This window comes from Amblyomma maculatum, chromosome 11, assembly GCF_055883805.1.
Source record: "Amblyomma maculatum isolate TAMU_Amacu chromosome 11, ASM5588380v1, whole genome shotgun sequence".
Taxonomy (NCBI): domain Eukaryota; kingdom Metazoa; phylum Arthropoda; class Arachnida; order Ixodida; family Ixodidae; genus Amblyomma; species Amblyomma maculatum.
The window spans coordinates 9,092,867-9,108,988 of record NC_139354.1 but is presented as its reverse complement, the minus strand read 5'-3'; the positions used below and the strand labels follow the sequence as shown (position 1 = coordinate 9,108,988).

Sequence of the window (16,122 nt, the reverse complement as noted above, 5' to 3'; positions counted from 1 at the left end):
CCTTAATTTTTTATTTATTCGCTTGAGGAAGCTAGTATACCGGCAACACTTATAGATCATACGTTAAAAAACGACTATGTTAATTGTTTCCATCAAGCTGCGATTTACGATATTTATCGGTCTTTAAAAACGGTGGGGGTGACAATTCGCAATGACACGCAGCGTGACAGCTTCACGTGCTGGGCTGAGGGCCGCCAAAGCATTCGCTGCTGACACTCATTCGTCGTGTCGATCCGGTTCCGGGTATGTAAAAGATTTCGTCCGTCATCCGGACGTATCTCGCGAGGGCACCAATCGCAGCAGGCTTTATGTGTACCTAACTTCCGCGCTGACTTTTTTTCGGGTGATTTGCATGTTTTCCTTGTGCGATTTAAGCGAATAACGTGCAGACGCTCGCTCCTCTGCATGGCATACTCAGCACTTCCAAGACATGACGAATCCTAAAGGCCATCATGGACCCCACTAAGACCAAATGAGAGGGGCAGAAGTCGCTGCAGCGTTTGCTACAGACATTCCCAGGCACGAAGGAAGGTGTGACCAAGGCCGTCCAGAGCCAGAGGATTCATCTCCATACACAGAAGAGTACAAAAGGGTCCAAAATCTGAAAATGGACAAGCCAATCATGGAGGAAGAACTCCGCGGGCGGTCAGCGCCACTCAAAACACGGCGGCTGGCGACGACAAGATCACTAATGCCATAATGGAGCATGAGCAACAACAATATCAAGGCACTGGCAGAATTCATGAACAAGCGTTCGGAAGCAGGAACGGTGCTAGCGCAGTACGTGGCAACACTCGATGGTCATCATGATCCCGAAACCGGGGAAGAAATTGGCAATAGAGAATTTGAGGCCCATTTTTTTAAATTCGTGCCTGGGCAAGATTTTCGAGAGGAAATTGTCAACAATAGGCTGCAAAACTACTAGGAGGAGATCGCTCAGATGCCGCACACCATATTTGGCTTCAGGGAAAAGCTATATCAGCCCAGGACTTTCTCCTGCAGATCAAAAATGTCCTGACGGGTATCGCGCGCTCTGCAAAACACGTGGTTTTGGCAGTGGACATTAATGGTGCATTTGAATTAGAAGGGGATCTTGAACGGTCTGGCAGACACGAATTGTGGAACCAGAGTCTATGAGTACGTCGGAGCTTTCTGAGTAACCAGACAGCCGAAATCAAAATTGGTAACATAGAAACAGAGACCTTTTCCCCGCCCAACAAAGGGACGCCTAGGAGCAGTCATTTTGCCTACGCTCTTCAACGTGACAATGATTGGCCTGGCGAGGCGCTTTGAGAAGGTAGAGGGCACACAGTGCGCTATGTACGCGATGACGTCACCATCTGGACGACTACAGGATCACTCGGGGAGAAAGAAGCAAAATTGCAAGAAACAGCATCTGTCATAGAAGAATATCTAATGAGTGCTTACCAGGGAAATCGGAACTGATCAGATTCTGGCGAGGGAAGGGCAACCGCTCTGTTCCTATAGACCAAGGCCACAAGCTCGAGATCCGACTACAAGGAGACACCATACCCGAAAAGACAACCGTACGGAGCCTGGGGATCAGGTGCCATCATACTCTTAATTTGCTTAAGACCTCGACCCAGCATGTCGTCCGAATGATAGCGCGGGTGACCAGCAAAAAGATGGGGATGAAGGGGCCGGACACTCCCAAACTGGTCCGGAACCTCGTGATTAATAGAGTAGCATACGCTCTACCCTACTTCAATATGACCGAAGGAGAAGACAGAGAGGACGCCATCATCAAAATGGCGATCAAGACTGCTCTCAAGCTCCCCAAGAACACGCCAAACCGGCAGCTCTGGGTCTATACAATACAATACAAGAATTGGCAGAAGTCCAGATCAAGTCGCAGCTGAACAGACTTCTGCAAACGAGGACAGGAAGACGGGTGCTGGAAAGGGCGGGGTACAGCACACACCTACAAGTTTATAGGTACCTCGGGAAGTCTGAAATCGGTACCGCGAGCTCAGCCCATAACAAGAAACATGGACCCTCGCCTACACCCGGGGAGAAGGCAGGCGAGGGCAGAGTATTACGAAAAAACATTCGGCCAACAAGTCACGTCAAGGTTCACTGATGTAACTTTATACGAAACCAACGCAAAGAGGGCGGCATAGCCACGCGGTCACGGACTGCAAGGGCCGCGCGGTAGTTAGCGCCTCGATCCAAAATGGTCACCGAAGCAGAAGTGGCTGTCGCACTGGCCATTAGGCAGAAAAGAGAAACGGGATAGAGCCTGACGATATTGTCAGATTCTCAATCTGCATGCAGGAAGTTTCAGCGGGGCAAGATATCTAAGACAGCACACCAAATCCTGACTTCCACAAGCGAGCCAACGAAATCATACTCAAACACTAGTGTGGATTCCGGGGCGCGCACGGATCACGGGGAATTTGTACGCGGACAAGGTAGCCCGAGGACATAAAACCTACTGTGTGCCCAACAGTCTCGCTGCAGTGGATCTGATTCCGCTTGACCCCGACTACACCATAATACTACAGCACTACAGAGGCTTGCGGAAAGTATATCCGGAGCCACATAAGAGGCTCAGCAAGGAGGAGGCCATAGATCTGAGGCGGATATACAGACGGGCACCGTAATTAATTTACACATATTAGACGTGATGCATCCAACGGCATTCAGAGACGAACGCCCATTGTGCGGGAGGACCCCTACCCTGTACCACATAACGTGGGAATGCAGCGCACATAAAATACAAACAATTCCAAATCTAAATGAATGGCTGTGGGAGGCTTTGCTGGCCAGCTCTCTGGCCCGGAGGCTCAGGTCTACCTGATCACAAGAGCTCGCAAGCTGGCGAAAGCCAGTGGTGCCCTCGACTGGCAGGGGCGCCAACTGCTGGTGCAGCATCGGCTGAAGAGGCGAAGATAAAAGATCCCAATGTATACTTAATAAAGTTTTCCTCACTCACTCTGTGCAGTGCACATGATTGCATCGACATAGCTCAGCGAAAGCTTAATAGGATATATAAAGGACAAGAAAAAGAATTATGATTAACTATTGCTATTATCAAACGTAGCCAGAAAAGTCACTTATCTACATTGCGGTGTGTAGTTTGGCGCAATTCTGCTACCACGGCGCTATAGAAACGCGATGGATTACCATAAGAACTTTAAGCGAAAGCTTCACTAGCCTCGTCGAGTCAAGGTCATAGGCGCGTTAAATTTGACCTTCGCATGTGCGGCGCGCGGAGCCAGCGACGCTCGCTTCTTCTACAGTGGTACGCCCGTTGTTTCTGCTTCTTCACACGACTGGCCAACTTTATTCGTACCGACATATATCTCCACCAAATGCCACACAGCCTTCCAGTCCCCTGCCTAATTTCCCTCTACTGCCACCGCTGTCCATCTGACTCGTCTCCTGGGACCTCCCCCTTCAAATTCCCTCGACACCTTTGTGTCGGCCAGACCCAACTGTAGTGCCCTTGAGGTGCGCAGATCTATATCCGCGGACGAGCCGCGCAGTGGAATCAGTGCTTCGGCTGCGTTTCCTCGACGTTCGCAGACAGCCATTTAAACCGCAACAATGCCTGCTCTGTAAACTATAGGTTTATGCTTATATGCATCGAACCTGGTTTAGAAATACGCACTGCAAATCAAAGCTTTCGCTTCCATGACTGTGCTTAGACGAGTTATGTCGCAACCATTTTTTTTTTCATCGAAGCTTTTGTCGTCCTTCATGCTGTTTAGTCAAACGACTTCCCTTCATCGAACGAAGATGGCGGCGCGGTAACAGAGCACGCGCCGCTCTGCCGCCGAAAGCCGTCGCTTCGTGCGGGGTGCATTTCACGGACAACGATCTCTACCCCTACAGCATGGCCGGCTTCCATCCCCGTTTGTCTGCGCGGAATGTCACGCGCTGTAGCTCACCACCGATATTTTTGACCCGGCCATTCGGGCCACACAGAAGCGGCTTTGGATTTGATCACGACGGCCCTTCCGGTCTTGATCTAGGCGCACGTGCGTACACCTATGTCGGGACGGCTGATGTCTACTGACCCACACGCATCACCTAGCTCCTTCCCTCAGAGAAGCCGGAACTTCCCAGGATTCCATCTTCTCCCCTTTTCTTTTTAATACAATGATCTCATTCGCCCACAAACTCACAATTCCACACCTCCGGCACACCCTTACGTCGTGGCGCACCTGTGACAGTGATGGCGACATAGACAAGCACTACAAAAAGCCGCCACATTAACACAACCCTCTGCTAGAGCTAACATAGAAAGGTAAACACACCGCGACGTTATCACTGCGCAGCATCTTGGCGCACTGCCAAGAAATGCATTGAGGACCATGACGGCGCGAAACTGAGGGACATGCCAATATTCTAGTTCACTGTAGACATGCTAATGACTGACGCCCTTTTTATCGCAGGTTTCTGCCCGTCGCGTCGTCCCGGGAAGGGCCACGTTTCACCTTGAACAGCCGCGAAGATGAACAACGCTCGGTCACCGGCAGCTAATGCTTTCGCTCCACACTCGGTTCAGCAGCATTGAAACCTTGTCATTTTTATGTGGGCTGGAAGCTTACGCTCCCGCGTCACTCTTAAAGGATGAACTTGTGTCCCCAGTAATGTAGGACCTTACACTGATAGGGTGTGATAGGGTAATAATGGAGCAGGCAAAAGAAGCTTCCGCCGTCGCTATCGCAATTCAGCTAGGGTTAACCAGGGTTAAACCACAACTATTTTTTTTTTCAAGTTCTTAGGAAAAAGTTGGGGATGGATGGGTTCATCATGCGAGTCGGTTCGTTACGCGAGCAAATACGGGGCAGTTACCGCAATGGAAATGGTTCTTGTTAGTTTTTTAGAGGCCATCCGATAATTCGAACATTAGATAATTTGAACTTCACGGGACCGGGGAAAATGTTCGAGTTATCCAATGTTCGGATTATTCGAACTTTTTCCCCGGTCCCGGGAAGTTCGAATTTACGAGATTTTACTATAATATCGCAATATGTTAGACTGCTTTCATCCCTAAACTAATTCCTGCTCACCTCTTGGGATAGAATGTACAATTCGGTAAAATACCCTAAATACTGCCTGCTCCCTAAAAGTAAGGTTAGGTTTGACATTTTCGAAAGCCCGGAAAGCTCCCTCCATTAAGATGTCCAATGACCGCAGTCGACCCGCCACCGAACACCACCAATGACTGATTACAGACGAAGCGAGTGATACGCCGCTTATAACAATTTGTTTAACTTCAGTGGTAAGGTATAGGGGTGGAAAGGGGGCGAGGGGTACTATTGGTTTTCTTAGGAGGAAGAAAGCTTGCTCGTACTATAACTGTCCCAGTCATTGATGACAGGCGAGAAGTCAGATAAGGAGAGAAAAGTATTAGGTGAAAAGAACAGAACAGCAGAGAGGTAAGGGGACTGTTAGACTTCCTCCTTGTAGGAGGGGTTATCACTGCTAAGGGTAACCTTAAGAAGCCTCCGTACCAAGATGTTATAGGTTCTGTGCTCGAGGCTTGGGCAACTCTTTCAGAAGGTATTGTACAGACATTCTTTGAGAAGTGCAGTACATGTCTCGATGGCTTTAATGATGGAATCAGCCATTGCCTGGCCTTCGTAAGTAGCGAACAGGCAGTCGGACCTGAAGCTTGGGAAAAGATGGTTGGAAAACATGTCTTTTGATAAATTCAGTGATGATGAACAAAAAAATTATTTCGAATGCACATCTCATGTGGTCATCTCAACACTTTTCTGTTTCTGGCATTTGACCCAAAAGTTCACAGTGTGTATTTTCTTGATATTTCTGTACTGTGGATGGGTCGAAATATACTTCATGCAAGCTCCTGTTTTTTTTTCTTATTGAGCAGACTAAGATAATCGCATGGCTTAAAAGGACCCCAAACGCATGACTTAAAGGAGTATAGACACCAATTTTTGAAGCGTCAGAAGGAATACGGTCGCTTTCTTGATTATACAGAGATGCTCCCCAAGTAATCCCAACCTCTCATTTTGCCGCGAACATATTTTAATTTGATTTTAAATACAAGCCAGGCAAAGACTCCATTTTTCAAAACTCATCGACAGTGACATATTTGTGACGAAAACGTGTACATAGGTAAACAACATGACGTCATCAAACAACTGTGACGTGGAGCCAAAAGAGCAAAGACCAATGACGACATAGGATACCTCACCGTCTTTGCCCTGTCTGTATCGACTCGGCACCCCAGGGAAAGCTCTCCGCTTCTGCTCGCTTGACTCGATGGCTTTTCATACCGTCTTCGTTGCTGCATGTTACAATCACTTCACTTGGCGTCGATTTCGCGGTTGGCGTGCTTTTCAAGCGCAATGCTTGGGTATACTTTGTGAGCATGCACGGACACACAGATCGGACCCCGAAAAGGGGAGGCACAATTTACTTACTCGTTTCATTGACGCCGCACTCGTGCAACTTGAACCTGGTGTACATTAAGGCTGCCTGCTGTACTCGGGTCCCAAGAGCATTCCTGCACAAGCGCACAGCTTTCGGCAACGGCGCCGCCTGCTGGCGCTCCGGGAGATGTGAATTGTGCCGCCACTTCCCGCCTGCCCTAGACGCCACTGAGCCTAGCTGGTTTCACATCGAAGCGGCAGCGAACGGCGCTTCGGAATGGGTTAACGCTGTAATAAACGTTGTACTTTCGGGCCGCTTTACTGGGAAGCCTATCGCATAAAAGATACATCCTTGATTCGCAGACGCCAGGCGAGTCACACCGGACAGCAGCAGCAAAGTGGATGTAGAAAAAGCTCGCTTGTATTGCTGCAATCACTCCACCAGCACCTCAGTATTGGTCAAACAATCCTCCCAATTTATTCATTATTCATCGTTCTTTGTACGGAGTTGTTATGCACGCGAATAAACAGTGATCCGCGAGAGATTACCGATAGCGGCGGCGGCGGAGACCGCCTTGACAGTGCCACATGCTTGGCCGGCGCCACTCAGGCTTGCCGCGTCGGGACCAATCAGCGCGTGAGCATGGGCAGGATGGGAGTCATGCTGGTCATGATCGCTGAAGTCTTATCGGGCCATGCTTTTTCTTTTTTTACTGCTAAAACTACTTTTCTTTTTTTTTTTTTTTCCGACGCCAGCTTGGAGCTCACAGCGCCGGAAAACCGGGCTGAGAGAGCAGCATCTTCATAGCGTAATCAGTATATTTTTTCAACATGTCTAACCAGCGAACATATCCTGCACGCCAACTGCCAAGCTTTCATGGCTGCCGTTGGTTCCTGCTTTTTCACTTGAGTCACAGGCGAGCGGGTCGAAATCAAAGTGCTCGGCATTGTCAATAACATCCGCGCCTTCGGGTGAAACAATGTCGGAGAATTAATTATGCTACGCTGAAACACTGCTCGACGACATTTTCTTGCACAGGAGATCGTAAACAGACGAAAAATACTGCCTGTATGTGCCATTAGATTGTGTGTGTACGTGCCGCCAGTTTTGCCAGCAGGAGGCGCTCGTGTGGCGCGCGCTCGCATCTGTGACGTCATCGCGCGCTCGTGCTCGGAGAGCTCGAAACCGAAACTGGTTCTGATAACAGCCCTGATAATTAACTGAGACGTGTTGGGGCTTTTTGGGTCGCAGTACCTCTGTTTTGGACCATCTTGAATTGTTTAAAGCAAAAATCCTGAAACAGAAAATATACGTGTCTATACTCCTTTAGGCATGCATCAGGGGTGACTCAAAAATTTATCCTTGGTTTTTTAAAAAGGATTCATCATAAAATTTTATTCAAGGTGTCATGCACTGCAAGAGTATTACGCATAAATAAAGCTAAACACAGGGATTCAAAAATATACAACAGCACGACAAACAAGACTCGAAGTGCACAATATGTGCAAAGAAATATGCTTGCAACACAACATGCCTCCCTTGTAAAAAGAGTAACTTCTATCATGTAAACAACCCTCAATACAGAACGCAACTACTCGCACTCCAACTTTCTCTCCATACTGCATGATCATAACAATTGAAGACCTTCCTTGCATTCGTTGTATAAAAACCAAGACAAGTATACAGGCGAATACAAAGATAGAAGACAGTAGTTAAAAGCAACTTCAGAAATTGAATATGAGATGTAACTGACACTCAGGTGTTTAGATAACAAATTAAGGAGTCAATGCCATAATGATAGTGTGCTAAACCTAAACCGGTAGCATTTGAAGTGCTAATCACAGTGAAGGTCTTGTGTGCAGGCCTTCGATACAAAACTACACGCAACAACAACCACTAGAGACCACCTTGAATCAAACAAACTCTACCTACATATCAGCAGAGCAAGAGTAATTATTTGCTCGAGAGATGAATGAAAAGAGATACATGTGAAATTGTGCACAACAATTAAGGGAATAATTACTCATTGGCCTATGCACGACTGCAGCCCCGTGGGTAATAATAAGAGACACAGTATTTTGAAATAAATAAATAAATAATGGAGAAAAAAAAAAAAAAAACTCCTGCTTGGGCCATAAGGCCTGCAGTATTTTGAAATAAATAAATAATATCAACTCCACCTGCAAGGCCTCTAAAGCCCTGTATATGCAAACTCGACAGTCAGTTCGAGTAAGCCTGTCGAGTAAAATAGGCGGCGGAGCGGGTTGAGTTAACTCACTTGCAGGGGGTAGGGTAACTCGCTTGACCCGCTTGTCTAAAAGCATGTAGATGCTGTCGAGTCAGGGAGTCGAGTTAAGGGGAACTCCGGAGCGACGAGGACCGCCAGTGAAGTTCGTCTTTTAGCCGTCATCGATAGCAAAAAATAATATTCTAAGCTTTCGTTAGTAAAACGTAACGGAATCAAATACGAGCAAGGAAATTACACAATAACTTCGAATCTCGATGCTATGTGCCGCTGCGATACTTACTCGCTAGTAAGAGAGTTCATGTAGACACCGACTGGGTCGAGTTATGGTGACCTCGCTTACTCGACGCTGACTCGACCTGATGCTGTCGAGTCCATGTATACAGGGCTTAATATACATCGGATTAGAATCATGCATATTTAGTACGAAAGAAATACACTGTGTGCATAAAGTAACTAAAAGAGGTGCATAGATGCCAAGAAACGTTGATTGGACATAATAAAAACAACACAAGCTTTGAAAATACATAGACATGCACGAAAAGCGTGCAAACAGCCAGAGTTTTAAGTGCACCACATATATACTGGCTAAAATGTGTACAAAAGCAGAAGTAAACACAGGTAACATGCTTATTCATGCACCTAACTGTGGAACAAGTTTCTAAAAATTCTTAAAATCTCATCATTTCCCACACTGATATGTACACCACATGGCAGAATAATCAGCTAAACTCACTGGTCCAGTTGTCTCTAGGAATTTGTTCAAAAAAAAAAAAAAGCGATATTCCACTGCTGTGCTCATGCTTCCTACACTGAAGTGAAAAAGCACAAATCTGCCAAACAACCATGCACTCATTGTAGATAAATTACAACACACAAAGTCGATTACACTTGCTTGGTGATAGTCTTGTGTGAAGGCTTACCAAGTCCTGTTTCGGGAGAAGTCCCTTATTCTGCAGGCAGTGGGTACAAATCATGCACAGCTCCTCGTGGTCAGCGCCATTATGAAACAGTGCGAACTAAAATGCTCAGAAGCGCTTTGTTCTTCCTTTCCAAATTGTACAGATTTTTATGCGTCACTGACAGAGCCCGATGCCTCCAAAAGCTCGAACAGCCTACCAGATAGCATCTATGTCCAGGAATTCTAGCTTCTCTTTTGGTTAGGCTTAAACATGAACACATTCCCAGTTATGACGAGAACCAGCCTAGTGCGTTGTACAAGCTGTTCCATACTCTGTGCATTTTCATGAGGTGTGAGTGCTAGAATATGCCGCCCACAGCCATATATTTTGAGTAAACTAGCCGTTCCAGCCATGACAAAGACAAACCAACAATCCAGCATTTACAAACCTGAGCACAGGTGGCATGGCTGAAGTCAACTCAATGTCCCACAGTTCAAAGTCGAACGGCCTTGCCACAAGGACTAGCCTGCCAGATCTCAACAAGCTGAGCTTGTAAGCACCACAGCGCTGCAGAAACGTGCAGAGCAAAGGTCAACGGCCCAAGAGGAGTGATTGTGCGGCCCTTGTACGTGCCTCCTCAGTCAAGAATGGGAACGGTGTCGTCAACGGTCTGTGACTGCGACTCGTGCGAAGCGTTGAGCAGGCGGCGTTCCCGAGCCATGCTGATCATGAGGTTCTCGCGCTCATGGTACAGGCAGAGTTTGCGAGTGCACAGCACTGCCTGGAGTACCCAGCACACCCAAGAGCTCCACGCACCAAACTGGGAGGAAGAGCATGACTGCATTAAATAATTTCCTGAAAGAACTTCACAAAGCAGTGAATCGAGAATATGGCAAAACAAAAGTGAGTTGCTTTGATAGTCAAATCTTACAACGCTCAATTATTACTCCATTGAAAAAATTAGAAATTGACAACAAAGCATATGTGGAGACACAGCAACATGCGTACCTTCAACCCTTGGTTCAATACACATAAGCTGTCCTCAGCCTCACGGCATGCTAACAAATTTCTGCAGTCTAAATACTGTAGCTTACTGCATGTGAAGAACCAAGCACCCACGAAGGGTAATGACAGAAACATAAACAAAAACATTAACATTTTGGCACCACTATGAGTGCCTTGCCTTGTTCACAGTGAAACAAGAACAGATAGGGCATTGCTTATAAAACTACACGATGAATGCAGCGTATGTATACCTCGGGTAGAGTGCCCTGCATCCTGTTTTATCTTTTTGCTTGCGACCTGTATATGAAAGGACTCTTTGAGCATGAATGTAGATACTAATGATTTTTCTTTTCAAGGTATGCATGCAGAATCTTTGTCAAACAAATGGCCCATGTTTTAACAGCATTCTGTCAGACTATTAGAAGCCACTTTTGCAGGGCAATCTGCTATATGCACTGGATGCATCGAAAAATTGGATGCAAAGCAATCTACCTAAGGGTGTTATACGCTGTTACAAGACTGTTTGGCCTTTGCCGAGAAGCGTACCGGCTCGGCAGACGCCAGCAAAGGCTAAACTCCATAGAAGACAGATACAGGTACACCCCATTCAACTGCACACACGCAATAATTGTACTGCTCGTGCTCTGCCGCATTTTTATTCTCTCACGCTCTATGGAACTGTCTCAGGAAAGCACCAGGTGAGACAACAGTGTGGAAACGAAACTGCAAATGGCAGCGTCAAGATCAGAATCTGTGAAAGAGTGAAGCTTCTAGCGAGGTGGCTGTGAGTCATATGGGGACCTGAATAATGAGCGAAGGGACAAAATCATTTCCAGAGACATTATGTGTTGATACGGAGACTTTGCAGCAAGCTGTCTACATCCCAACGCTTGCGTACGCTAAATGCAAAGGTATTGCGGGAATTTACAATGCAACATCTGCACATTTAGTTCAGTGTATTCAAGCAGATGCAATGATAGCTTGAGCTCGCTCGACAGGAACCATTTTTATAATTTTCGTTTAAAATGTTAGTATATCGATGTGGTCTGTAAATAGCATGGACAGAAAAGAAAGGTCAAAAGGGTGGAGGGGGGTAGAGGGAATGCTTCAGCTACGCCCCTACTTAGTAAATTCTTGTTTCTTTACATGCAGAACGAATTTTCCTTGATAGACAGGTTCCATAAAACCTTAAACTATATAGTTAAATATTGTTCAAGTTTTATGAAAGACTTAATTTTAGCAGTAAATAAATTATAGACGGTTTTGCTTGTCCCAAATAAATTGAATCAAAGGAAATGAAGTGTTGTCCATGAATATATAGTAAACACAATAAAGTTAGAGAAGAACAGCAGATGACAAAGGGAAGACAGACTCAGCAACAGACAAATACAAGCAAGAGTAATGAAATAGTAATGAAGCATATCTTAAAGGGGCTTCCAGGAGCTGAAGCAGGCTTTAACAAGTAAAATTATTCCTCCAAGAACATTCCTCTGCCTTGGAACATTCTTCCTCAGAAATCTGATGGGTCGATATCTTGGTATTTATGTTAATCACAAATATTTGTAATGAAAAATGCAAACAACATGGGTGTCACACAACTACACAATACTTACGTGGGCTCATGACCTGAAAAGAGCAGGGTATTTTTTTTAAATAGTCAGTATTTGCAATTTGTAATGCAGGCAAAGCAAATAAATGATGGAAATAAAGTATTATTACTACTACTACTATTATTATCAAAGGTGATGTCCAACAGTGACAAGGCATACCTGAGCTGTGCCAACATGCATGTAAAATCCAACGGTGTCTACGTGGTCAGGCTTGCTAATCTGGGTAACTGAAGCATCTTCACATCTGTAAAAGGCAAAAAATTGTTTCTGCTATGACAACTGAAATGAACAGTCTCGCAGCCAGTGTCTGCGCAAACACACAAAATCCTCAAACCTTACGCCAGTCAAAATACAAAGTGGTCTTCAGCTTATTTCCTCATTAATATTGATATGTTGTGCTCAGAAGCACTGGGATGAAGAGCCGAGGCATGCAGGCCGGGAAGCTGACCGTTCCGCAACACCCCATACCCTGTAAATAAATTAGTTTCACTAACTGCTACTTCGTAACAATATTATTACTGCTGTCAGTTTATTGGGACGCATAACATTTAAAAGCAACCCTTTCAGGTATACAGCAGAATTTTGGTGATGTGAATCTGGCTGATACGAATTCGTAAAATTACCCGGCTAGACTGCATTAAGTACAATGTTCAGAAATTTGGATGTTCCAAACACTCTCTTTCACCACTACAGATGATGTAAACGCACAAGCCGTGACTGCAGCCTTAAGCATTATGCATTGTCCGCACAAAGTTGATTTGGCGATCGCTAGTCACGCAACGCATAGAGGGCCATTTCCAGTGCTGTGCGGCCTTCATGTCGCCGACTTCGCAACCGCCAGTTGCGCTGAATGCAACACGAGCAGTTTGTGGTGGCATGCACCACGGATGTCGCTGCTGCGGTGACTGCCTGTCGTGCTGTATGCGTCATGAGAAGTTTGTGGCGGCACGCTGCCTGCAAATTGCGGCCTCGATTGTCAGTTGCGCCATGCACTGTGAGCAGTTTGTGGAGAAGAGTGACTCGCATGTCGTTGACTTCATTAGTCACACTGTACATGCAGGGAACAGTTCGTGGCAGAAGGCGGTTTATACATTAGCGATGTTGCATGGCCTCAAATAAATCCTTTCAGCTATAAACTGGCCTGCAGGCCTGCGGCCTGCATTTTCATTGTTTGCATTTTTCATTACAAATATTTGTGATTAACATAAATACCAAGATATCGACCCATCAGATTTCTGAGGAAGAATGTTCCAAGGCAGAGGAATGTTCTTGGAGGAATAATTTTACTTGTTAAAGCCTGCTTCAGCTCCTGGAAGCCCCTTTAAGATATGCTTCATTACTATTTCATTACTCTTGCTTGTATTTGGGGATATGTTGGCAACAACTACAGTACACCGCAGGAGCACAAATTTCCAGTCCTGCAGAGGACATAATCATTTCAGGTACAACATACAACAGCTAGTCCAACACATTCCACTTCTAACCACGTGAGGATTGGCGCTTACGCTGGAAAGCGCTGTGTAATAGCTCGGCACCATGCCCGGAAGCCGTCTGACACCAGGACCGAAGTGGTGAAGACCAGAAGCATCACAATGACGCTGACCACTGAGTCCAGGAACGCAGACAGAAATGAACTGCAACCAAGGTCAACATCATTACTGTCACTGTAAATGCAACCAAGCACATTTTTAAATAAGGTGCTAGTAATTAGCCACAAGGAGTGCCAAAGTAAAAAAAAAAAATGAGTAAGCAAGGCCTCCTTGAATCAAAATATGCACCACACTACAATTACTTCCAATGCACTTGTTCAGATGCCAACCCTCTTCCTGAACAGAGTAAACAAGGAATAAGGCTCAAAGATGGCAGTGGGACAACAGTTTCACAGCCAACTTGAAAACAGGACTGATGATACGATAATGTGTTTCAGTGGATTTCATTACAGCTATAAAGTTTGTTTTAGCTTTAACACACAAGATAATCACTCAAAGGGAAGTTACTGAGCCTTGGTGTATTGCCTTGAATGCTATGAGCTGGAATTTAAGGCATGACTGTTTGGTTCACACAGATGCGGACTTTGAATGCTAATAAAAAGAAGCACCCAAACTGAATGAATACTGGTAATCACATCCACAGTCCAAGCATCAATGAAGTTGTTAGAATCCTTTGAGCTGTAATCCCTTCTTTTGCTGAACTACATTCTTTTTTGACATGGCCTGCAGGTTGATTATTAATTACCTTTGCATGTATTAGTGAACTGGTAGGTTACACTGTTCTAAACAACAAGAGGAAGTGCCTTAAGATTGATGACAAATATCCCACGCGGCAGCTGAGATAACAAAATCTGCGGCTAAAGCTGGTAGGTTAAAATAAAGGTCAGTGCAGGTGCCGTTCACTGCCTTTGCCGTTCACTGAAAGAAGAAAGGCCGATAACTGAATAGATTCACGCCTTTTGCTCTTCATCAGTTCTAAATGTGCTGAATGCAAACACAGGCATTGGTTTTAACACTGTCTTTTATATGAGTCCTAGCTGTCTTAAGTGAACTGAATAAATTTGCTGATGAGAGATACTACAGATCCTAGAAGCAATGACCTGCGAAAAAAACATAGCCGAACCTGTCAATGCCCATGTAGAGGAATATCGACATCCGAACCAGCTGGACAAATGAGACTGCAACCATAAGGCCACCAACGGCAAGAGTGAAGAAGCAGTAGAAAGGAGACGCCCATCGTGCAATGAAGTGGCCGTCGTCGCTGTCAAAGCTGCCCGTGGTGTAGAGCAGGCAGTGGCCATCAAACTTGGACACGTGCACTGCCATTGGTACGACAGTGCACACAGACAGGATTAGTGTTATGGTGTAGCAGGTGGCCTGCGTCAGCAGGAGTATGTTTCCGAGCCCCATAGTGGTGTTGGTTCCAAATGGCCTCGAATCTGGAAAGAAACAGAGCCAGACCAGGAAATGTGAAATGCATGGAACACATTCTCATTCATTTGCTACTGCAAACTATTTCCTATGCATGATTTCCTTTATTCTTTTGTGTGTGCTTATTATACTGGATGCCAATTATCACTTCTTTAGTGCTCACATGCGCGCAAGCGCGGAAAGAAGCAACCTCACATTAAGCTGTTCCGCCATATGAAAGTGCCGGTGCGGAGGGCTTTTGGTGGTAGTTTTTCCAGCGACTGTTCAACAATCAAGAAGCAAACGGAGGATAACTGCCACTTACGTCTTCTGAAAAGAACATTTAGGATCTCGCGACAGCTCGACGAGCTGGCAGAGAAAAAGAACTTAAGTAGCAAATAAAGATTACATGAGATTACATGAGAAGGCGTGGCTCGGCCCATTAGAACAAAGATAAACATCGCATCTTAATCACATCACACCCGAACGCAGCTTTGTGGCGAGTTACATATTTGCAACTTTTTTAGCAGCTCCCATCAAAGCAAGACTTTTTTATTTTAATAATCAACAAACAACTTTCAGGCGGCCAAGATTCTACCACCCAACTACATTACAAATGCGCCCACAAAAACTGCCTTTTAAACGCAGCTAGCACGAGCCCAAGCTTCGAGTTCACAGCCAGCATTTACCTTGGCTAAAAACAACCGTTCAGCACATGACAGCTGCTAGTAGCGGTCGTGGTAGTCGGTGGTGCTTATCTTTTGGTGATCGCAACTTCCTAGACGACAGCAAATGGCACAAGCTAAAACAAACCAGCTGGTAACCAACGAAACCACTGTTGACACACCGCCGCTAGACAGCGGCGAACTGGCGAAGCGAAACGCGTCCACGCGTCCGCGTACCGCCTCAAAAAAAAAGATATTGCTCGTCGCCTCACTAAAGAAGACGGACGAAGGTGGCTCGGTGGATTGTTTTACGAACGCAGGCTCCAGCAAATTTTACCACGCGGTGGCTGAACAGGTTTGATCAGATGCGAGAATAATTAGGTTTTCAATGACTCGTTTCGGTTTGTGCTGTTTCGCGTTTTC

The 16,122-nt window shown here is 45.8% G+C and overlaps 1 protein-coding gene across 2 annotated transcripts; it reads right to left on the bottom strand.

The window, feature by feature from the left end:
- Positions 1-8,476: 8,476 nt before the first annotated feature.
- Positions 8,477-16,066, bottom strand: LOC146172808 (transmembrane protein 179). Of its 2 annotated transcripts, none has more exons than XM_084583465.1 (5): positions 15,724-16,066; positions 14,748-15,063; positions 13,640-13,768; positions 12,294-12,378; positions 8,477-10,339 (listed from the first exon to the last, which is right to left on the bottom strand). In XM_084583465.1, the coding sequence occupies exons 2-5, from the start codon at positions 15,032-15,034 to the stop codon at positions 10,157-10,159; spliced, it is 684 nt and encodes a 227-aa protein (XP_084439591.1). In that variant the 5' UTR covers positions 15,035-15,063; positions 15,724-16,066; the 3' UTR covers positions 8,477-10,156. The 2 variants fall into 2 exon arrangements, with proteins under 2 accessions (XP_084439591.1, XP_084439590.1); XM_084583464.1 differs by lacking the exon at positions 15,724-16,066 and adding an exon at positions 15,360-15,681.
- Positions 16,067-16,122: the final 56 nt, after the last annotated feature.

What these genes read in the sequence shown, in the direction of transcription:
- LOC146172808 (XM_084583464.1), bottom strand. Translation starts at nt 15,495, where the DNA reads ATGTTTATCTTTGTTCTAATGGGCCGAGCCACGCCTTCTCATGTAATC. An exon ending in ATTACACAGCGCTTTCCAGC is followed by an intron (nt 12,379 to 13,639) that starts GTAAGCGCCAAT and finishes TGCCTTTTACAG; the next exon opens with ATGTGAAGATGCTTCAGTTA. An exon ending in TGCATGTTGGCACAGCTCAG is followed by an intron (nt 10,340 to 12,293) that starts GTATGCCTTGTC and finishes TCTTCCTCCCAG; the next exon opens with TTTGGTGCGTGGAGCTCTTG.